The following is a 23,014-nucleotide window of genomic DNA, read 5'->3' as shown; positions in this document are numbered from 1 at the left end:
CTTTGTTCCCAACTTCCCCCAGCGCTGGCTCGACGGCGCCCCGCACGTCGCCCGTTCGTCTGGCAGCCAACCCGTTCCCCTTTGTCGTCCACCGTTCATCCTAGAGAGGGGTGGGCTGGCCGCTGACCTCGGGCACGGACGAGGAATAATGGGATGAGGAGGCGGAGAGCTCCCCGGCGGCACCGGAGAGCGATCCCCGCGAGCCGCCCGCCCACTGTGGCCAGACAGCCCCTCGTCCCCCGGGCCGGGGCCTGGGATGGGGGCGGAGCGCGGTCGGCGCCCTCTGATTGGCTGCGGGCGTCGGGGCGCCGCTCCGCGATTGGGCCGCGGGGCTGTCTGGCGCGAGGGCGCGCGTGGTGGGGAGGGGGCGGCTGGAAGCTGCTGGAAGTCAGGGGGCGGGGCGGGCGCGGGCAATCGGGGGCGCGGGCGGGGACGCGGGGGCGCGGCGGGGGCGCGGGGGCGCGGAAGGAGGGCCGAGCGGGTCACCGCCCCCGGCCCCTCCCCGGCCCCGCCCCGCGCGCTCCGACCGCGGGCGGCCAGGGGGCAGGCGCGCCGGTCGCTTCCCCGTCCTCGGCGTCGCCCGGCTCAGTCGCGGGCGAGCGGCGCGGGCGGCCGGAGCGCCAGGCAGGCCATGGCCACCACCAGCACCACGGGCTCCACCCTGCTGCAGCCCCTCAGCAACGCCGTGCAGCTGCCCATCGACCAGGTACCCGAGGCGGCCCCGCTGGCACCGCGCCCTCGCCGCCCCCTCCGCGGCCGTGTGCCATCCGCGCGGGACCCGGGACCCGGGGCGCGGGCTGGGGCGGGGGCGAAGGGAGGAGGCGACCCGCTTGTTATTGTCCGCTTGGCGCCCGCTGCCCCCCCCCCCCAGCTGCCCACCCAGCCCCCACCCCGCCCGGGCAGCCCGGGGGGGCTCCGGGCACCGACGTGCGCGCGTGCATGCTTGGCCCTGCTCCCTGCCACAGCAGCGCCCGACCCGGGGCGTGCGTGCACCGCGTAGTCGGCGATCGGAGTCCCGAAGCCGGTTCCAGGGCGTGTGGGCACGGGTGTAGACAGTGCGTGGAAAGGCTGTGCTTTGGGGGAGCCGGGGTGTCTGTGCCCTGCGCGCGTGGCACCCGATACTCCACGGGGAAAGGATGGACGTGCCTAGGTGGAGGGTGCGCTGGACACGACGTGTGTGGCGTGGAGGAGGCCAGCTCAGGGGTCGGCGACCGGCTCTTTGGGACAGTTTGCGTGGAAGTGCGGCGTATTCAAGAGAGAGAGGCAACAGTTTGGGGCAAGGCAGGCAGGGGTTAGGAAGAAAAGGCAAAGTGAGTTAATGATCCCAGGGTGTCTAGCGGAGAAAGTGGCAACCTTGTAGATGGAAACACCTCCGCCCCCGCCCCCCCCAAAAAAAGCATTTGACACAGTATAGGGAAGAGTGACATTTAAGTCCTCACTTTGAGTTTGCATGAAGGGCCTAAGGGTTACTGAGATATAAACAGGATTGTGTGGGAAAAGCAGCGCCATTTTTATTCAGAAAAGAAAGTTTGGGAGTATTTGTCAGAGTGACATTTAGGGTAGTTGGTGGGGCAGAGATAATTGCTTTAGCCCCAGGCTAGAGGTAGTGCACTGAAAATTTTGCTTAAAATTATTTCAAGTGGACTTGATCTAGAAGTGTTTGCACTTTCCAAGGGATCCGGGTTCACTGTCCTCCCGAATGTGTTGCTGTCATTGATGTCATCAGGGATTTCATTTATAATACTGGATTCCTCTGTGTCCAGACTCCGTTTCATAGCAGCAAGACGGGAAACGACCCCTGTGTCTAACGTTATGACACTAAGTGCTTTGTGCTTCAGTGTTTTAAAAAGTAAAATAAAAGTATGTTCAATGAGTATAAAAAAATTCTACCTCTGTTCAGATCTGAATTCCTTACTTATAGCTCAGTAATAGCTGTTGGTTCTTAGTAAATACCTATCCCCCATACATCTTGAACTACAGTTATAATGTGAATCTTGTTAACAGATTAAAGTGCCACTAGTGAAATTAATCGCATACTATAAGAAAGTAGTTTTCTCTGTTTATTAATAAACTGATCAGAACTTATGGTTTTTCGTCTTCTCAGCCCTGTGGAGAATTCTCACTTTTCTGAAGTGAAGCACAGTGTATGGCCTTTTAGTGTATTACAACCCTCCTTGACTTAAGTAGGTTGCTGCCAGGGTATCAGCAAATGCAGGGTAGGTATCTGTTTAAAAATTGTTTTGCCAATGAGAGCAAGAGAGATAGGCCTATAGCTTTTCACTTATTTTAGGGAACAAGATTATGCTCTCTTTCTCCCTCTTTCTCTCTGTTTCATTTTCTCTCTCCCTATCACGATGAAATATTTTCTCTACTGTGCTCATGCCTTCTAATTTATATAATGCCTGTGCCTTTAAAAGTGATTTAATATAATAACCTCATTTAAAAATCTCAGCAATCCAGAGCAAGTTCTTTTTAGTGCTGACGTAAGCAGGAGAACCAAGGGAAGGGGACAGGACTTAAAATTTTGACTTTCCTCTTATTATCTACAGGTTTTGATTTGGTACCTTGGACACCTTTGTTCTCTTGAGACCATTCTGAATTTGCATAGCCACTTGTATTTCGGGTTGTTTTCTCTTAGCAAGTCTTAAGACTATTGGATTAATACCACACAAGCCTTAACTTTTTATGATAATAATAAACTGTTTCTCTGAAGCACCAAAGAATTGACTTTTTTGCTGATAAAGCACTTGGAATAACTGAAAACTCATTTAGTAAAATTGGATGAATAAGTAGTCACTGAGCCATTATTTTGAAGTTGATCAAAATAGAAATGAATTTTGGTAACATGTAAATAACTGGGTCCCAGTTGAGAGAAAGCCTAAGAATTAGTTGTAATCAAATAGTGTGATTCAACAGGAAAAAGACAAATCAGGAAATGAAAAGTGTAAAAATATAACTTGTTAGTGTGTTAACTTGGTATGCACTAATTGACAGTGTTCTGAAAATTTAGGAAATTATAAAAGCAGTTATTTGATGTCAGAGGAAGAGAAGGACCTTAGAGCCAGAAAATAGTTAAACTTTTTTACTAGAGTGAGTGCGGAATTCATGAAATGATAGAAAGTACTGGTATGTATGGAATAGAAGAATGCAGGTTGCAGGGTCAGGTAGGAGAGAAAGGAAGAAATATGTTGCAGTAAAGACCAGGCAAGGAACAGGGACAAAAGATCTTGCCTGCCTTAGGTTCCTGGATTCTTTCATCTTTTCTGAGAACTCTGGAGTGACCTTGAGGTAACCGTAGTATTTGTTCAGTAGGTCTTACATTTAAATAAAAATATAAAATCTGGTATTTAGTGAGGTTCGATGATGCTTTAAGATGGGAAGTGTTTAGCATCTGATGTTTCCCCTTTCTAGGCCTTGCATTCCAGGCGACTTTATTTCTAGAGCGGTTAGTTATCATTAAAGGAATATCTGGGGGGATTTGGACTGAGGGAGAGACAAGGACCAAACATGCTATCGAGAAGACATCAGGTGTCATTGAACAGAATCGTATTCTTTCTTAGTTGGCTATGTGGTGACTTTTTTAAAAACTCCAACATGAATACCAAACAAGGGAGAATAATTGTGTCCAGATCAACCTATTATTTTTAAGAGGTTTTTTTGTTTTTATTTTTTAACCTGAATATATATGTTCTATTGCATTTGACTTACCTCACTTCTGAGTTATCAGACTGAGGGGCTCTCTAGCCCTCTTCTTCCTCCCTCTCTTTACCCTTCCTTTCCTTTCCGTTTAAACCATTTTTCTTTCCTTATTTCCCTTGATGCTGTAATTACTATGAAATTGGAATAAGATTGCCTGGTGACGTGATGTCCAGGATGGCGTACTTGGCCGACAGCCAGTGAGGGATGAGACTGACCTCATCGAACAGTCCTGTTTGGGGACAGGGTCCTTGTTTTAGAGATGACGTGCTGAACTTTTTGGGGCGGGGAGAGGGGGCAAGAGGGAGACTCGAGATATTCGGAAAGGTTTGGGGGAGGGAGGAAGAAGGACCAGCTGTTGTAACCAATCCTGCCAAGTCAGGTAATAGTTATCACGGATAACATCTTACAGTTTTCAAACCTCTTCCACATGCGTTATATTATTTTCCTGCGTCCTCACAACACCTTATGAAGTCAGATAAAATTCACGTCCTGAAGTGTGTTAGCTTCAGGTACGTATGTACGTATGGTATTACGCATTTGAGTAAAAGGTCCATTTCAATTTCTATTCTGAACACGTGGCAAATCATTTTGTCAGATCCATGTTTTAGATGCAGGTTGCCAGTGTATTTTTGGAGGACAGTGTGGAGAGGAAGGGCTTTCCCAACACTCAAGTGCTGGTGGTGATGGCTGGAGTGGGGAAAGCCGTGTGTGTACAGAGGGAGAATCCTCGTTTCCTTCTTTTTGGTCATTTCGTTGATTGACGGGTTGCTGTATATTCTCCCCCGCCCCATGCCATGTAAACAACCAATGAAGTGAAATAGTATATTAGGGAAAAGAATAGTTTAGAATAGTTTAACTGCCTTAATCCTCTGACAATTCTGTGCTGTGATGAACCCCATTTTATAGATGAAGAAATAAATGACGTTCTCAGTTTTGAGCCTTTTGAAGATGCTGACTTTTAGGAGAAGAAGGTGAATGGCAACAAAACAAGCAAATCAAAGGTCTATTTTATTTTAAAGTTGCCATTTGAATGCTTTAGGTTTTGGACATAAATATTTAACTCATTCGTCGCTCCTGTCTAGTTTTACGCCCGTAATGAGCCTCAGCCTTCATCCTGAGAGTGCTGCCATACTGAGGCAATCTGCTGTGGAAGATTCCTTTTCATCAGGAAGGCATATGGGCCTGAGAATCTTGAATCTGTATTTTGGGCCCTGTCAGTTACCTAATTTTAGAAATGTCACTTTACATAAATGAGTTTCCCCCTGTGTAAAATGTGTGTTGCACTTAGTTTTAAAATCCCATGTTTCTGTGTTTGTTTCCTCAAGCTGCCTCAAATTCTTTTTGGACTGAGTTGGAGGGAGTATAAATATGAACTCAGGGGAGGAAAATGGACTAATAAATTTTGAAGTTGAAACCGCCTCTGTGGTTAATCTGAGGCAGTGAGGCAAAGGACCGCGTGCCCTGAATTGTAGTCCGTGTCGGTTTCCCTGTGTCTGTTTCCCTTCATCGGTAGGAAGTAGTCATGCTGTGGTGATGACTGGCTTGGAACCAGATTCTGCCAGCCTTGTGCTTGTTGGCAAATTACTGTATATTTCTTTAAGGCCCAGTTTCCTCACCTATAAAATAAAGATAATAAATAGTAGCTATTTGTAGATTATTGTGGAGATTAAAATACATAATCTATGTAAAGTACCTGGCTCCTAGTATACATCTGCTGCACGTTCCTTCCTTCTTTACAAATTATGAAATATTTGGAATTTGTCTTCTATTTTTCTTTTGGGAAGTTAACATCTGTTCACATATATTCCATTTTAAATCTCTAGGACTTCCTTTTTAGGAAGGGAAATATCAGGCTCAGGTTCAGTCCTATTCCCCACGCAGTGATTAAACTAGGATTAAAATCTCGTTTTGAATTTGGAGTCAAAAGTGGTTTTTCTGCTTCCTCACTGTTCAAGAGTTCTTTGTCCCCTGCTTTAAAAATGCTTCCTGTGTTATTACTGCCTGGATAGGTACAAATAACCCTAGTCTCTGTTTACTGTGGCCCATCAGGGCTGACTTTCCAGGGAAATAATCAAAACAGCTCACACACAGCTTTGCCTGCAGTCGATTTAACAGGTGGGAGTCTACGATGACAGAACTTGGCAAGACTTCTTTAAAATAAAACAAGCTGTAAACAGGGCCCCCAGCAGAGTGATCATTTAATGATTTTACGAATGACATGGGTCCTGCTTTGGTAAATGTGTAGGGTTTGGAAAAGGGGAGGGATAGCTGATGTGTAGAAAGATAGAATTCGGATTCAGGAGATCTGAATAGGCGGCAATGATGTGCCCCCCTCCTTTGCTTATCAGAACCCTCACTGTTCTTCCAAGCCCGCATCCAGTGCACCTTGCAGATGAATCTTTTCCTGAATCCCATCTGATGTGACTGCTGTTGTATTTGAACCACAGTAGCATTTTGGATTTGGCACTGTTCTGGCATTTATATTCTGCTTAATGTTGTATGTATCCGGCAGGGTTCTGGTAGGAGACAGATTGAACTAGGTAACCAAGGAGACTTTAAGAACCATTTACTAAGATATGGGCAGGTTTAGGGAAATCAGCAAGGAATAGGGTGGTCTCCCAGGACCAGCTCCTCTAGGCCTGGAGGGGCCAGAGGAAGGAAGGGCAGAGCCCTAAGGGGATCAGAACCCTACGAGGGGAGCTGTAGGGGCTCCTGCCAGGAGCAGCTGTGGCCCCCAGTGAGGGACCCATCCAGCCTGCGGTGGGCTTGAGGGAGGGGGTGAGGGGAGATGAATACCTCACTCCCTCCCATCCTCTCTTTCCTGCTGGTGCCTCCTTCAGAGGGCAAGTTGATACTTTGGGGACACAGAGAGTGGGTCTGGAGGCGTGGAAATCCTGTGCAGGACATTGTGATTACTGGTATGCCCTTTACATGAGTGTTACTCATCTCTCTACGTGATGAATACAAATAAAAAACCCTTTGTCAGGCCCTTAAGGCACATCCTTATTCTGTCTCTTTCTTCTCAGTCGCACGTTTTGAAAGAACAGTTGAATCTTGCTAATCTCTGCTCACTCTCACAACCATTATAATCAGGCTTCTGCCTGCCACACTAATAGCCACATCCAGCGGCAAACTGTGTAATACTGATTAGTTACTTCTTGCTTAAACCTCTTCCCAGCTTCCCTGCTGCCCTTTGCAGTGCTTTTTCAAGTGTGGCTGTGAGACCACTTGTATCAAAAATCATGTGGGATTGTTGTTATATATTCCCAGGCTCTACCCAGAGCTACCCAGTGAGGGCCAGGGAACCTACATTTTTAAGCAGGCTCATTCTTACCCACCTTCTCCTACCATCAGAGGTAGAGAGCAACCTGGCCACATTTTTTTAAGGTTCTCCATGTTACTAAAAGGTTATCAAAGTGTGACACATTTTTAAAATGTTTGCATTTAACCGATTAACTTGTAATCTCCAAAAGGTCATGCAGTGTAATTGTGCTATTGACAATATAGTCACAATATACGGGAAGAATAAAATTCATAAGTGCACACTAGGCAGTGTGGCCCCCAGTTTTCAGTTGAATGATGTCCTTGTCCCTTTCCAGTCCTGTCATTGTATCTCTAGTGACTGCATGTGTAACCTCATGTGTAGAAAATGTCAGAAGTCTAACTTTGGGGTCCTTCTGGGCTGAGAGGCCTGCCCTGTGAGAGGCCCTGCCCCACCCATTCTCAGGCCTGCTTACCTCTGGGAACCCCTGGCCCACAGGAGAGGCCTAGAACCTCCCGAATATGGCTGCCAGCTCCTTTTCTGTTATTCGGGCCCTGCCCCTACTTTGGCCACCCCTCACACACCCACACTCTCTCCCCAGAGGAGCAGGAAATTGCCAGAAGCCCCCATGCACGTGGCAGTGGCCGGGCTGGAAGTGCAGTCCTGGTCTGCTGCCCGAAGGACCTGCAGAACCAGTTAAGTTCCCCCAATACATTTTCTTATCTTTTAACTCCATGCCTTTGATCAAACTATTTCCTCTGCCTGGAATCCCCTCCACACTCCTTTGCGTCGGCAAACCCATATTTTGCGATACTCTGCCAAAGCTTATGCCTCCTGGATGAAGCTTTTAAAGATCTGCCCCATCCTTTCCAGTCGCGCGTCACTGCCCATGGGGCCACTGTGCGCGTCTAACGCGGGCACAAGCGGTAGGTAAGTACATGCTGCTGCCTGAGGCTGTGGGCATCCCCGGCGGAGCCCCTTCCAGGAGCTGTTTCTCGAACCTTGGCAGCGGTTCTGCAGTGAGGCTGGCGCTGCAGAAGAAGCTCGAAGAGAAGGTAGACAGGTAGTCGTCCTGCTCAACCTCTGTCCTTCGCTCTGGGCTCCCCCAGCCTCTCCTGTGTCTTCCATGCAAAAGCCCAGCATCGCCTCGATCTGGCTTTTTCAGGAGGGGGGTAAGGGGCACACGTTGGGGGTCTTTGCCCCTTTCCACAGCTGCCTGTCAAGGGTGTGTACCCTCCTCGCTCTCGGAAGTGATGGTCCGAGAACCCCCGCTGGTTGGCGTGATCTGGTCGCCCTTGTCCTTGTCAGTCGGGGCCTCGGGGGAGTTGCCTCGGCTTTCCCTGCTCTGATGGCACCTGCAGCACGTCATTTTTTTTGCTTACTTCGCGCGCCTCCCTGCCAGGGTGTAAATTCCTCAGGCACAGGGCCTGTCACTCAGGTTTGCCTCTCTCGCGCTCAGGACCGCTGCGGGCACGAGGGCATCCGGAGTGAGCGGCTCGCGTGGTGAGGAGCACAGACCCGCTAAAGTTCCGCTCATCACTGATTGGCGGGGCGCTCCAGGCACTCACTGCGCTTTCCTAAGCGGCAAGTCCCTGGTCTGTATCCCGGGGCGGGTGAGGGCCCCTCCCACAGGGCTGAGGCTGGCATCAGGGGTCCTGCCGGCAGAGGGCCGAGCGCACGGAGCTCAGTCCGTGCTGGGTGTTGCAGCTGCCGGGCTGCTTTTCCAGGGCTTGTGGAGGACACGGTGTGTACGTCCCTCGGGTGCATCAGGGTTTGCAGTGCCCGTTTGCCGTGATGCATCCTGCAGGCATTGGAGTGTCCGGCGTGTGCCGGACAGCGTGCTGGCCGTGCGGGATACAGAGGAGAAGGTGGCTGCGGTTTAATGCAGTGGTTCTCACACTTTTCAAGGCAGCAGCTACCAGAGGGGTTGGCCGGGCGGCCAGGCGGAGGCTCCCGGCCGGGGTGGTACCCGTTCCCAGCTTCTGAGCAGCCCTGCGCCAGGGGCTCTCGGGGATCCTTTTCCTGGGGACACTTCACTTTTCCAGCGTCTTTCATTGGCACCTACACCCTCCCCGGCTGGAAGGCTGGTCGTGGGGTCAGGACAGCAGTGGTGTCCCCTCCCTGGATGGGGTGCTGCCTTGTCTCTGGCGCTCCTTCGGCTCCCCAGCTGGCCGAGCTCCGCAGATCGGGGTCAGGTCACTGTGACTCAGTCCCTCCGTGTGGGCACTGCCGTGCTTCCTCCTAGCTGCGCAGCCGCGAGAGTTACGGGGTGCCTCTGCTGTGAGTGTTTACGTAAAGGGCTGCACAGTACATCTCCGTGGGTTAGAAGGAAACTGTGTAAACCTTTCTGGCTGACTTTTATTTTCCTCAGGAGGGTTACTTAAAAGGAGATGTGCATTGAAGAATTTTGGAGGAATGTGACTGATGATTCAAAGGAAAATGAAGATAACTGTGAGAGGTACCAGTATCCCCAGCTAACGATTACACTGTCATTACACTGTTGGGTGATAAGGGGTGACTGGAAAGAGAAGCTCTATCAGCATTGTTACCAAGCTATTCAGAAAAAAAGAAGCCTTCAGAGTGCAGAACTGTCTTTCTCCAGAAAGAACACAGGGCTGTCCTTACAGCCCTGTGGGGGGCGGCCCTGCAAGAGGGCTCTTTGCGGATATTACCCCTCCACCCCCTTGTCCCCCAGCCGGACAGTCCGGGGAAGCCTGGCTTTTGGCCGGCAGCAGGTGTCATCAAGGGATCCTCCCTGGGCGGCCTGTGTCCCTGTGGAGTGAGGAAGCCAGGGGCCAGCCCAGTTGCCAACTAGATGGACCTCCCTCTTCCGTGTACGTGTGGGCCTCTGACCAGCTTGCCTTGCTCCCGTCTCGGCATCGGACAGAGATACCACATACTTTCTGTTTTAATCCATAATCCCATAGAAACTTTTCTAGTTTTTAGAGGTTTTCTGTGCCAAACTAGATATCTGTAGAAGGTCAGAGTTGTAGATAATATATACTTTTAGACATATTTAAGTTACTCAGTTACATGTTATTTTAAAATAAATAGCTCCCAGCTTATACAAACAAAAAATTCTGAATCCTTTCAGTTTCTTTTTGAAGGTAGATCATAGGTAAAACTAAGCATATGAAAGACATTCAGGTGATACTTACCTTGTTAAAACTAGAGAGAGAGGCTCTGCCTTTTTATTGTTTTAAATGTAATTTTTATTTATTTATTTGGCTGTGTTGGGTCTTCGTCTCTGCGCGAGGGCTTTCTCCAGTTGCGGCGAGCGGGGGCCACTCTTCCTCGCGGTGCGCGGGCCTCTCACTATCGCGGCCTCTCTTGTTGAGGAGCACAGGCTCCAGACGCGCAGGCTCAGTAGTTGTGGCTCACGGGCCTAGTTGCTCCGCGGCATGTGGGGGTCTTCCCAGACCAGGGCTCGAACCCGTGTCCCCTGCATTGGCAGGCGGACTCTCAACCACTGCGCCACCAGGGAAGCCCGAGGCTCTGCCTTTTGCAAAACCACTAGTTTCAAAACCGCTCATCCTCTGGGTGCACAATAAATAGTGATTGAGTTCAATGTATCTAATTTAACAACATCAAATTTCAAAGATAAATGTAAAGACTTGCAGTGAAGTTCTCGAAGTTAACTGTATAGAAGGAGACTTGCCTGAGACCAGGATTAAATTTTATGAATAAACCATGGGAGTTTCTGTTTACTGTAAGGTGTTGTTACCTGATGAGGTCATGGCTTAGGTGAAGTAGTTAATGCCAACATAAATTCCAAATTCACATGTCTAGAGGTTGCCGGGCAAGGAACATGAATGGATGTGAATGTAGATGCAGCCATTTTTTGAGATATGGACAGCATGACCATATGGAAATCCCATGCCCAGGCTAAAAGGAAAGCCCCCCCTCACATTTGCTGTTGGTTACCAAAGCTGATTTTTCAAGGGAAGCTGGAATTCTGGATTTTTTGGTGAAAATTTGTGATTTTTAAAACTTTGGCTCAAGTTTTCTTAAGTCTTCTGTTTTTTGAGCCCAAACAACATAGCTAGGCCAGATTTAGCTCATTGGCCGTCAGGAAGTAGGTAGCAATCTCTGTTACAGTTGGTGGCGGTCATTCCAATCTGAGCAGCGCTGTGCTCTTCTGAGATGTCGGAGGAACCTTGACAGGCCCGATTATAACCACAGCAGGGCAGTCAGGGCTGCAGAAGCCTTGGGAACCATGTCATGGGATTGTTGAAGATGTAATTCTCATATTTCATCACTTAGTAATTTCATCCTTAAACTGGCCAGCAGGATTTCAAGTTAAATTTTGTCTGACTAGTTCTAGTCATTTGGAGAGGGTCACACCTTAGAAATAATCTTGAAAGTTAATATCCCATTAAAGTGGGAAGGTTGGACTTTCACACCGCTATCATTTTGTTCTTTTTGCAGATCCAGTATTTCAATTATTAACTGGCCTAAGTGGTCAAGGCTATATTATGGGTGTGATGTTAAAAAAAAATGTCTAGCTAGTAGAGAATAAAGTCTCATGGAAAGGTCTTGATTGCCCAATAAGCCCCTACCAATTTTTCAGGTTTTTAAAGTGTACGTTGAATTTTGGCCAGCATATTTTATCTCGTGATAACTGTTCAGGCTTTGGAGTTTAAGTTTAATCTACAGTGCGTTTCACTGCAAGTGTTAGGGTGCCTTTTCTAATACTGGGACTGGCACAGCTGTTCATGTTAGCTGCTTACCAAGGATAGAAGTCACGAAGATTTTTGGTGTCTGCGTAGAGCCGAGGACAAGGTAGAAGTACCCTTTGGCTGGTATTTAGTATCTTTGGGGATGGCTAAGTGTCCTCAGTCTAAGATTATCATCCTTCTATGCGGTCCCTGTAGCTTTCATGTAGTATGAGACTAGTTACGTCTTCTCCTTTTGTTCTTGGAAAATATTTTAAAAGCCACATAGTAAAGGAAAATCTTGGTATATTTGGCATCACAACATTGAGCTTCAGCCTTCCGTTAGATTTGAATGGAAATTCTGATAAACTAGTCAAAATCAAAGAACAGAATTTTTGGGTATTGTCGGTATTGTTGGGTATTTGTTACACTTTTCCATATGGATTGGAAGGATTCATTTCTAAAGAGTTCGAGTTCTTTTTTAAGGTATAGGGAATATAAATTAATGGGGAAATAAATATGCTGTTCCAAGTAGGTTTTTGGCACAGGCTCAGTTTTAGCACCTAGGACCATGAAATGATTGATGCAGTAACTTTGTTAGGAATGTGGCATTTGGTAGGAAACATGTGAGTCGATTTAGAAAAAAAATCCTGCTCGGAATATTAAACACAGAAGGATGTTGGGACCATTTCAGCAAAGACAAAATAGATTAGAATAGTGCCAGAAGGCTGGTCTTGGATTGTTTTCCTTTTTGTATTGATTTTATTGAAAGCAGGAACCTCTGGAAAATAATGAAAATATTAAGTTGCTTTTGCCCATTTTGTCCCTAACTCCAGATTTGGTAAAGGCACCTTTCAGCTCTTGTAAAATGAAGGAGAATATCAGTACAGACCAGCGCCCTGGCTAGGCTAGTACCGTGGGTAGCAAGGAGATAAGCTATCTTTATGTTGGACAGTAAACCGTGAGCAGCAGGGCAAGGTACAGCAAGGGAAAACCAAATGTGTATTAGTATAAGTTATATATCAGGGAGGATGGACTGGATCAGAATTAAGAGCCTTCTCTCACACTGGGACCCCAGGAAACGAGGTAGTAGCAGTGCCGAAGACAGACCTTTGACAAATTGGCATCATTCTGAGAATCGTAGAGTTGGAAAGTTTTAGTCTATAGTGAGTGTTGTTACTTTTAGAACATTTTTGTAAAAGGAAGTTGCTGGCTTATTGGTATCATTTTAGATATTACGAATTACCATGTTGGCAGTAAAGATGGAAAAGGGTAAGTAGGTATTGTTGTTCATCGAGCACCTGGTATAGGCCAGGGGTTTTCTAGGCCCTGGAGAGATGCAGAGATGAGTGAGAGCTGGTCTGGCTCCTGAGCTTCTAGTCCAGACGGAAGAGAAGGACTGACGCATCTGCACAGCATGCAAAGGTGTGTCAGAAGAGAGATGCTGGGCTTAGCTTGGATAAAGCTGCTGCAGGGAGCCCCACCAATAAGTCAGGGCCTTTAAAGGTAATAGACTACTTGTGTTCTCACATAAGTTTTGATGTAAATGGTCCAGATTGGTGGATAGTTCCACTTCACCTGGTCCTACAGAGACCAGTGTTCCTTCCAACACACTGTTCTGCTACCTGGGGCCTTATCGCCTGATTGCAGTTGAGGCTGGTTTGTTGAGGGCAGTGGCCCTTAAGCGTGAGGTTGCATGAGCATCCCCTGTGATACTGTTTAAAACACAGGTTGCTGGGCCCTATGACCAGAGTTTCTGATTCAGTTAAGTCCAAGTTTGCAAGTGTGACAGGTTCCCAGGTGACGTTACTGCTGCTGGTCTGGCAGCCAGACCTTGAGAACTTAGGGGGTTCAGTCCTCCAGCAGACAAGGGCGGAAAGAACCCCTGTGGCTGCAGGTGTGGGCCAAAAGTGGCACATGCGCGTTACTTTGACCGTCCTTCCTTTTGCCAGAGCTCTGTCACATGGCCACAGGTCACAGCAAGGATGTGGGTGGGGTGAGGGCTAGTAAATGTGGCTCGTCTGTGGGAGGGCAGGGCAGGCTCCACCATGCTGGCATCTTCTAGGGAAAAACAGCCGTAACTCGGGCTTGGATTGGTCAGGGCAAGGTAACGTCTGAGCCAGAATCTTGAAGGATAAATTTTCCTGGCATCCCAGAGCAGAAGTGCGACTTGTAGTTAAGGAAGCAAGGAAAGCGGAAAGCAGGGCAGGCTCGCCCCTTGAATAAGTATTGATTGATGGCCAGGCTTTTTGTGAGGCCTCGAGCTGCAGAGACTAGAGGGGAGATGGGCAGGGTCTGATGCAGCTGATTAAAAAGCAAACAGGTTTCGTGTGTTCAGAGTCTAGCAGTTAAGACCGTGGGTTCAGGAATCAGCTTAGATTTGAGCTGTGGTTCTGTGTGAGTGGCTTGAACCTTGCTTTATCTGCATTGCTGAGCCTCGTGAGTAGGAAGCACTCTGTAAATGTCAGCGATCATGGTCATCGCACCTTTGGTGTGAACTGCTTGTGTGAAACGAAATCCTCATGGGAGTCTCTGGTGAATGGCCTTCTGGCTTCTGTGTGAACACATCTGTGCTGGAGAGCTTGCTTCCTTCGCTAGGGCAGCCAAGGCCATTTCTGGGTAGCTGTCATGGTTAGAAGGTTTGTCATCTTGGTGCTTACAGACTTTCTGGAACAATCCGGAAGTGGTCTGAATAAGCCCACTTCTTCATGGTCACCTTTTGGATTGTTGGGGACATTCCGTCTGTCTTCACATGGTTGGCTTATGAACAAGTACACTTTAGTAAATTAGGTATCGCTCCCCCTAAATCTTCTACTTTGGAAATGCAGAGACTCATGAGTGAACGTTTCTAGCTGTTCTGGGATGGGTAGCCCTGCACCTGAAAGTCTGGTTTCCAAGGGTTGCCCTCTTTAGAGCATTGCATACTTGTTTGAAGATTTATTGCTTATTGCCTCTATTATTTGCTAGTATGTACTAAAAATAAAAATAAAATTGCTGATTTGGTAATAGACATGTTCTTTGAGACAGTGATATTTGAGACACTGATAGAAACCACGAGGCGTACCCCGAATACCACTTCTTTAGGCTCAGTGGACTCCTGGTACTCATGGTTTATTGTGTTCAGGCGTGAGAAAAAGAGCATCACTGAAGAAGGTGGATGAAATGCTGGAAATGTGTTATCTAAGGTTGCCTTGAAATAGGGGTCCCTCAAATCACAATTTTGGTCAAATGTCTGATGGCTGAGTGTTAAAATCAATAGTGAGTTAAAGCTGAATATTATCCAGACAAATCTCAAAAATTTCTTTGTCTTCAACTCCTGAAAATGGTTGATGGTGTCCTGTAATCATTTCTGCAAACAGTTGTTTCTTTGTAGATTCAAAACAATAGGAATTCTCTTCTTAAAACATTCTTTTTTTTTTTAACATCTTTATTGGAGTATAATATAATTGCTTTACAATGGTGTGTTTACAATGGTGTTTGCTTTATAACAAAGTGAATCAGCTATACATATACATATATCCCCGTATCTCCTCCCTCTTGCGTCTCCCTCCCACCCTCCCTATCCCACCCCTCTAGGTGGTCACAAAGCACCCAGCTGATCTCCCTGTGCTATGCGGCTGCTTCCCACTAGCTATCTATTTTATATTTGGTAGTGTATATAAGTCCATGCCACTCTCTCACTTCGTTCCAGCTTACCCTGCCCCCTCCCCGTGTCCTCAAGTCCATTCTCTACGTCTGCGTCTTTGTCTTTATTCCTGTACTGCCCCTAGGTTCTTCAGAACCATTCTTTTTTCTTAGATTCCATATATATGTGTTAGCATACGGTATTTGTTTTTCTCTTTAAAACATTCTTATGAAGACTATTGATCTCAGGTTTAATTAGTGAGAATAAAACATGTTTTGGGAACCCCAATTCTCTTTAACACTTTCCTTTTTTTCCATACTCCTTATATATTTTTATTACATATGTATGATTCATTATGGATATTATTGTGTGTGAGTTTAGCATTCTTTCTCCTTGTGAAATTGAGATGGCAGAGCTAATTATTCTGCTTTTAATTCATTTGCATAAGATGTATAGAATTCCCAAATAGAGCTTTTTCATTAAAAAAGGTCATTTTTTCATGATTTAAAACTAAATAACTAAAAATCGAATATGGTTCTTAAAGATTATTTTATGTTAGTACACTAAACAATTTTATAAGTATAATATAATTATAAAATACTATAATCTCCTATTGACTTATAAAAAATTTTATAAAAATTTTCCTCTGTGAATATAATGTTCTTCCTAAAACTGTCATATAAATGAACCCTTTCTCAACTCTCACGTTAACTCATTTGCTTTCCTGTTAATAGTTTCATACTCATCAGTTATAACAACATTTTACTCTCACGATAACAAGCACATATTCATATTTTAACTGATAGAATATTAATATATAGGGACACAAGGTGATTTCACACCAATTTAAATGTAGAATTCTTATCTATGTATATATTTGAAAGTTAATATTCATATATGAACAATAGATATGAATGACATGCACTGTTTATATTACTGGTGTTATTTTGCTGATCAGAAATGACAGTAGGATTAAAGACCTAAATGTAAGACTGGAAAGCATTAAAATCCTAGAAGAAAACATAAGCAGAACACTCTTTGACATAAATCGTCATAATCTTTTTTTGGATCTGTCTCTGAAGGCAAAGTAAACAAACGCAAAAATAAACAAATGGGACCTAATTAAACTTAAAAGCTTTTGCACAGCAAAGGAAACTATTGACAAAACAAAAAGATAACCTACTGAATGGGAGAAAATATTTGCAAGTGATATGACAAATAAGGGATTAGTATCCAAAATATATAAACAGCTCATATAGCTCAATATTAAAAAACCAAACAACCCAATTAAAAAATGAGCAGAAGACCTGAATAGACATTTTTCCGAAGACAACATACAGATGGCCAACGGCCACATGAAAAGATGCTCAAGATCACTAATCACCAGAGAAATGCAAGGCAAAACCACAGTGTTATCACCTCACACCTGTCAGAATGGCCATCATCAAAAAGACCACAAATAACAAATGTTGGTGAGGATGTGGAGAAAAGGGAACCCTCCTACACTGTTGGTGGGAATGTAAATTGGTGCAGCCACTGTGGAGAACAGTATGGTGGTTCCTCAAAAAACTAAAAATAGAACTACCATATGACTCAGCACTTGCACTCCTGGGTATATATCTGAAGAAAACAGAAACACTAATTCGAAAAGATATGTGCACCCCAACGTTCATAGCAGCATTATTTACAGCAGTGACGATATGGAAGCAACTTAAGTGTCCATCAACAGATGAATGAATAAAGAAGAGGATATATATGTGTGTGTTTGTGTGTGTATACAGGAATGAAATTTTGCCATTTGCAACAATATGGGTAGACCTGGAGGGTATTATGCTCGGCGGAATAAGTCTAACAGAGAAAGACAAATGCTGTATGTTATCATCTATATGTGGAATCTGAAAAATGAAAGGAATGAATAAAAAGAAATTTACAGATCTAGAGAACAGACTAGTGGTTACCAGTCTGGAGAGGGAAGCGGGGAGGGGCAGGATAGGGATAGGGGATTAAGAGGTACAAACTACTATGTATAAAATGAATAATCTACAAGGATATATTGTACAGCATAGGGAATATAGCCAATATTTTATAATAACTTTAAATAGAGTATAATCTATAAAAATATTGAATCACTATGTTGTATACCTGAAAGTAATGTAATATTGTAAGTCAACTGTACTTCAATTAAAAAAAAAAAAAGAAATGATAGATTAGTCTATCTCAAGTGATAAAATTGAGATAAGTGTGAAATTCAAGGATGCTAGATAGAAATGACCAGGAAAAAGGCATTAGGCCTTTTTGTCCTTTTACAGGCCAAGATCCCGAGCAAAGCAAAATCGTGGATTTGGGCTGAATAACAGGGTGAAACCAAACTTTAGTTCATCTATAACTTGAAAAGTTGGCAAAATTAGGGGTTTTTTTTTGTTTTGTTTTTTGCTCATTGGGAGCTGATCCGTCTCTTATAACATGTAGATGTGTTTGACATGTGTGCATTTCCAATTTCGTGTGTTTTCACTAATGTATTTTGTATCCTAGTAGGGAACTGAATATAGTTTGTGTGTTTTCTATCTGATTTTAAAAGTAATATATATTCATTGTATAAAATTTATAAAACACAGAAAGGTATAAGATGAAAATTTAAAAATCACTCATTGTTCTTCACCTTTTGCTACCTTTCTTTTTAGTGTGTGTATATTTAAACAAAATTGCCTGCATACTGAATGTAAGATTTTTGTAACCTTTTGTTTTTACGTAACACTTTGTGAGTCACTTCCAATTTTATTCAATTGATTTTCAAAACCAATATAATGTTCCATCATTTGGATATAGTTAATTATTAACTATTAACTAGTTAACTATTAATTAAATAGTTAATTATTCCTCTGTTGTGTACAATTTTTTGGTATCATGATATTGCAGTAAATTTCTTTATATATTCGTTTGGTGCATACCTGTTTATTTCCTTAGGAAAAGAAGTTTCCTGAGTCTGAAACAATGTGCAGAATCACTGGTTTTGAAACAATTATTAGAACTTTTGCTTTTGCTTTTAATTTATTACAGTTTATTTTCTCCTTTAATATTTTAAGTTGTTTTCACTTTTTATTTCTTCATACTTGCACCCTTTAGAAGCTACATTGCCTTGTTCTTCAGTACTTGAATGTTTTATGAGTCAGAAAGTTACCGGAACTCCCCAGCTTGGGTGGTGTCAGCTCTGGTCCAGTGGCTGTGCTTTCCCCACTGCCTTTACCAAGTGCTGAAAGGATTGAGATTATGCCTTAGAGGTGTGGCCTCCTTTTATCCCTTGCCTCTGGGCGTCTTCTGCTCTGTTTCTGTGTCTGTTTACTAGGTTATTTCCCGCACTAGACGCGTCTTCCTTCTCTCCATTGCTGGTGCCCTCCCTCTGCAGGCATTTGTCAGATGTTTACATTGCATACAAGTTTATGATGATTATATTTCTAATTTTTAGAGAAATGACATTACATTCATTTTAAGACTCCGAACCATCTGGAAGTCTACCAGCAGGATTTATGCTCAACCTATTCAGAGCATTTGCTCACCAGTTCTCCTTGCAGGCTTGGCTCCCATTCCAGTTGGTTTAGTGTTGAGAGAGTTAGACTCACCATGAAGAGGAACCACACCACTGGCGGGTTGGCTGGTACTGTTAGGGATGCTGGAGACTGGTGTCTGCTGCCTGCACACCTTGCTGGTGCCGTCTGCCTGCCTCGTGCTCCGAGGTCCTGAGCCCCTGCCAGCGGGGGTCATGGTTAATAGAGCAGACACTCCCATTTTTTCTTCCTCCTTTTAGAAGCCCTACTTCATGTTCCTGAGAATAACAGGGAAAACTCCACTCTCTTGATTTCTCTACTTGTAGGTGAAGAAGAAACAAAAAATTATCACATAACTTTAATCTTGTAAAGGAAGTGATGGTAGGCATTTAGTGCAAATCATATGTCCTAGCCCTGCTCAGACAGCTGTGGGGAAATCCTCTTCTCACTTGGAATGGACCCTCAGGTCCCGCCATGATTCGGCCCTGCCGACCTCTCTAACCTCATTTCCTACCATTTTTTTCTCCTCTACTTTGTCTCCACTGGCCTTCTCACAATTGCTTGAATACTGTGAGCACGTTCCCACCCGGGGCCTTTGCCCTGACGTTCCTGCTCCCCAGATGTCTGTCCGGCTCGCTCCCTCACTTGCTGTAGCTCTCTGCTCAAGGCCTTCTAAAGGAGGCCTCCTCTGGTCTCCCCATCCCCAAAGTAGAACCTCCTATCATTTTGCTCTTTGTCAGTCTTATTTTTTAAAATATCGACCTTACATTCTTTTGTACATTTTGACACTATACATTTGTTTGTTTATTGTCTGTTTCTCTCACACTAAAGTGTCATCTCCATGAGAGCAGGGACTTTGTTTTTTTTTTTTCTTTTTTCCACTGTCTAATGCCTGGAGCAGGGCCTTGCACATAGCAGGTGCTCAATACGGATTTGTCTATTATTTTAGAGAACTATCATCAATCTGATGATGATATGTGTTTTTTAGATTTTAATTTCTTGATGCTAACTGAATATAATTTACAGCAGCAAATGATAGAACAAATGACCTGTTTTAGCATTAACTGCTCTTTCCTTTTGGGAATTTCAGCTTAAGCTTAATGCAATCCCAGTTTGGGAACTTATTTTTCTCTTGTTGCGAGGCAGTGGTTTCAAATGGTGATATTGCCACTTTTTAGGAAGGAAACTTAACCTCTCTCAGCTGTAGAAGCCTCCATTCCCTCATATATAAAATAGAGATAATGATCATGTTGGCGTTTTCAGGTTCTAGTAATTAATAACCCTTTCTTGCCAAATTTAGCCCTGGCTGAGAGAGAGATAGATACAAGAGTCAGACGTGGATCAAACCGTCAGCCTTACTGATGAAAGCTGAATTGGAGGGTGTGACTCAGGGGTCCTGCCCCGTGGAGTTCCCAGTACTTTACTCCTGAGTTAGGTTAACTCCTCCAACACAGGCAGAGCTGGGCGCCTGCAGGTTCCCCAGAAGCAGCAACTTCCCCAGTTAACTTCCCACACAGTGAAGCAGGCTGAGGCTGGCAGGTCTAAAGAAAGCCCCAAAGGTTTAGTGAAGTCTTTCCTCCTCTGATGGGGAGGATGGGGAGGATGGGGAGGATGGGGAGGGGGATGCATTGCACCAGAAGAAACAGGAGGCCCCGGGCAACGGAGGGTCCCCCAAGCAGGTAGTACCTATTGTGAGGAGGACTTCTGTAAGATATTTTCTCTGTAAAGAGTTTGGAACATAGCAAATGCTGAATACCTATTAGCCATTATTATTATAACACCTGTGCATGTCATTACTTATAGCAGTTATCGTACTGGACTATAATAGGTGTTTGTTTTTTCTTTAATGTTTATTCACTAGGGTAGACTGGAAGCTCCTGGGGAAAGGAACTCTTCATTATCTCTTGAATCTCCAATGCTAGACTAGCTAGTGTTGGCTTGTAGCAGTCAGTGAATGGATATTTGTTTGAGAAGAAGAATGGCTTACTGGAAAGAATGTGGGTTTTGGAGTCAGAAAAAGGGAATCTGCTTTAAATTCTTTTTAGACCAAGGAGGAGATAAGAAAGAGTGAATACCAAGAAAGGAAAGTGGACTAATATATGTATATTTAAGATTTTTAACAATAGTAGTTGAAACAATTTCTGCTTCACCAAAGAAAGTAGCTAAACAAAATAGCACACACCCAAAATGTTTCAGTTTATCTAGGTTTCGCTAGGTTTCTTTTCTTCACATTCATAGGTGGTGGTAAAGAAGTTAGGCTCCTGCAGAGTGACGGATAGTTTACGCATGTTAGGATGTGTTTCTAATTAAAAAGTAAGGACAGGGACTTCCCTGGTGGCGTAGTGGTTGAGAATCCTCCTGCCAATTCAGGGGACACGGGTGCGAGCCCTGGTCTGGGAGGATCCCACATGCCGCGGAGCAACTAAGCCCGTGAACCACAACTACTGAGCCCGTGTGCCACAACTACTGAATCCCATGCCCTAGAGCCTGTGCTCCGCAACAAGAGAAGCCACTGCAATGAGAAGCCCATGCACCGCAACGAAGAGTGGCCCCCGCTCGCCGCAACTAGAGAAAGCCCGCGCGCAGCAACGAAGACCCAATGCAGCCAAAAATAAATAAATAAATATATATAAAAAAAAGCAAGGACAAAGTAGGAGAAGTTATTATTGAAATACCCAGTGAGGTCTTTTTTTTTTTTTTTTTTTTTTTAGATCTCTATATTTATTTTATGTTTTTTTTTTTTTTCACACACACACACTGTATTTTATTTTTACAAGAGATAAATAGACTGACACCAAGCATTGTACATGGATGACCACAACAAAAGCAACAATGATTGCAATTACCAAACATGAAACACACTCATACTATGTCATAATATTGACATTCAGTCCAGTAATCCTCCACTGTGACAGCTCCTTTACTTTGCAGTGAAAATTGATTTGTATATTCTTTGCCTCTGAGTCCTTGTGGGATTTTTTTTTTTTTAAATTCAGACAGAAAGTCACAAAAATTATACTCATCCTCATCAGTTCACTCAGTCCCATGTAATTAATTTTTTTTTTCATCTTGATCTTTTGTTAGCACTTTTATGAGTTCATCAGTTTTTCATTAGAGTTCTGAAAATGCTTATTCATTCAGTTCAGCAGTACAGTCAGTTACCAGAAACCTGTACTTGTCAGAGTCTTTCCCATGAATTTCTTGAAGATGAAACCCTTTTATAGGAACATATTTGCAAAATCATCAGAGTACACCCAGAACTGTCTGTAAATGACAAAAGACTTAAAAATGACCACGGTTAAAGATTTGATGAAAGTTCATAATAATGCAGTTGACAAGAAAATTAGTTATTTCTGAGATATACATTTTAAAGTAATAACTAGGATTATTACTTATAACATTATACCAGAACATATAAGATTTTTAGAAATTTCATGTAATGTCTGAAACATTTATATTAACATATTTCCATACATATTTCCATACAAATACAAATATAAGATTTTTAGAAATTTCATGTAATGTCTGAAACATTTATATTAACATATTTCCATACATATTTCCATACAAATACAAATATAAGATTTTTAGAAATTTCATGTAATGTCTGAAACATTTATATTAACATATTTCCATACAAATAACCCAATGAAAGTTTAGTATTAGTTGTTTTGTTTGTTTTTTTACACTGCAGGTTCTTATTAGGCATCAATTTTATACACATCAGTGTATACATGTCAATCCCAATCGCCCAATTCAGCACACCACCATCCCCACCCCACCGCAGTTTTCCCCCCTTGGTGTCCATATGTCCATTCTCTACAACTGTGTCTCAACTTCTGCCTTGCAAACTGGCTCATCTGTACCATTTTTCTAGGTTCCACATACATGCATTAATATACGATATTTGTTTTTCTCTTTCTGACTTACTTCACTCTGTATGACAGTCTCTAGATCCATCCACGTCTCAACAAATGACTCAATTTCGTTCCTTTTTATGGCTGAGTAATATTCCATTGTATATATGTACCACATCTTCTTTATCCATTCGTCAGTTGATGGGCATTTAGGTTGCTTCCATGACCTGGCTATTGTAAATAGTGCTGCAATGAACATTCGGGTGCATGTGTCTTTTTGAATTACGGTTTTCTCTGGGTATATGCCCAGTAGTGGGATTGCTGGGTCATATGGTAATTCTATTTTTAGTTTTTTAAGGAACCTCCATATTGTT

The 23,014-nt window shown here is 44.0% G+C and overlaps 1 protein-coding gene across 2 annotated transcripts in view; it reads left to right on the top strand.

Annotated features, from left to right (window-relative positions):
* The first annotated feature begins 541 nt into the window (after positions 1-541).
* Positions 542-23,014, top strand: part of MBOAT2 (membrane bound O-acyltransferase domain containing 2) — a 119,289-nt gene continuing 96,816 nt past the window's right edge. The window contains exon 1 of one of the 2 annotated variants that reach the window (XM_068564310.1): positions 542-706. In XM_068564310.1, the coding sequence (XP_068420411.1) occupies positions 632-706 (75 nt within the window). In that variant the 5' untranslated portion in view covers positions 542-631. The remainder of the gene's footprint in view (positions 707-23,014) is intronic. The other variant, XM_068564311.1, reaches the window with a different exon arrangement.

Source organism: Eschrichtius robustus, chromosome 15 (assembly GCF_028021215.1).
Source record: "Eschrichtius robustus isolate mEscRob2 chromosome 15, mEscRob2.pri, whole genome shotgun sequence".
In the NCBI taxonomy this organism is placed as follows: Eukaryota; Metazoa; Chordata; class Mammalia; order Artiodactyla; family Eschrichtiidae; genus Eschrichtius; species Eschrichtius robustus.
This window is presented reverse-complemented; position numbering and strand designations above follow the sequence as displayed.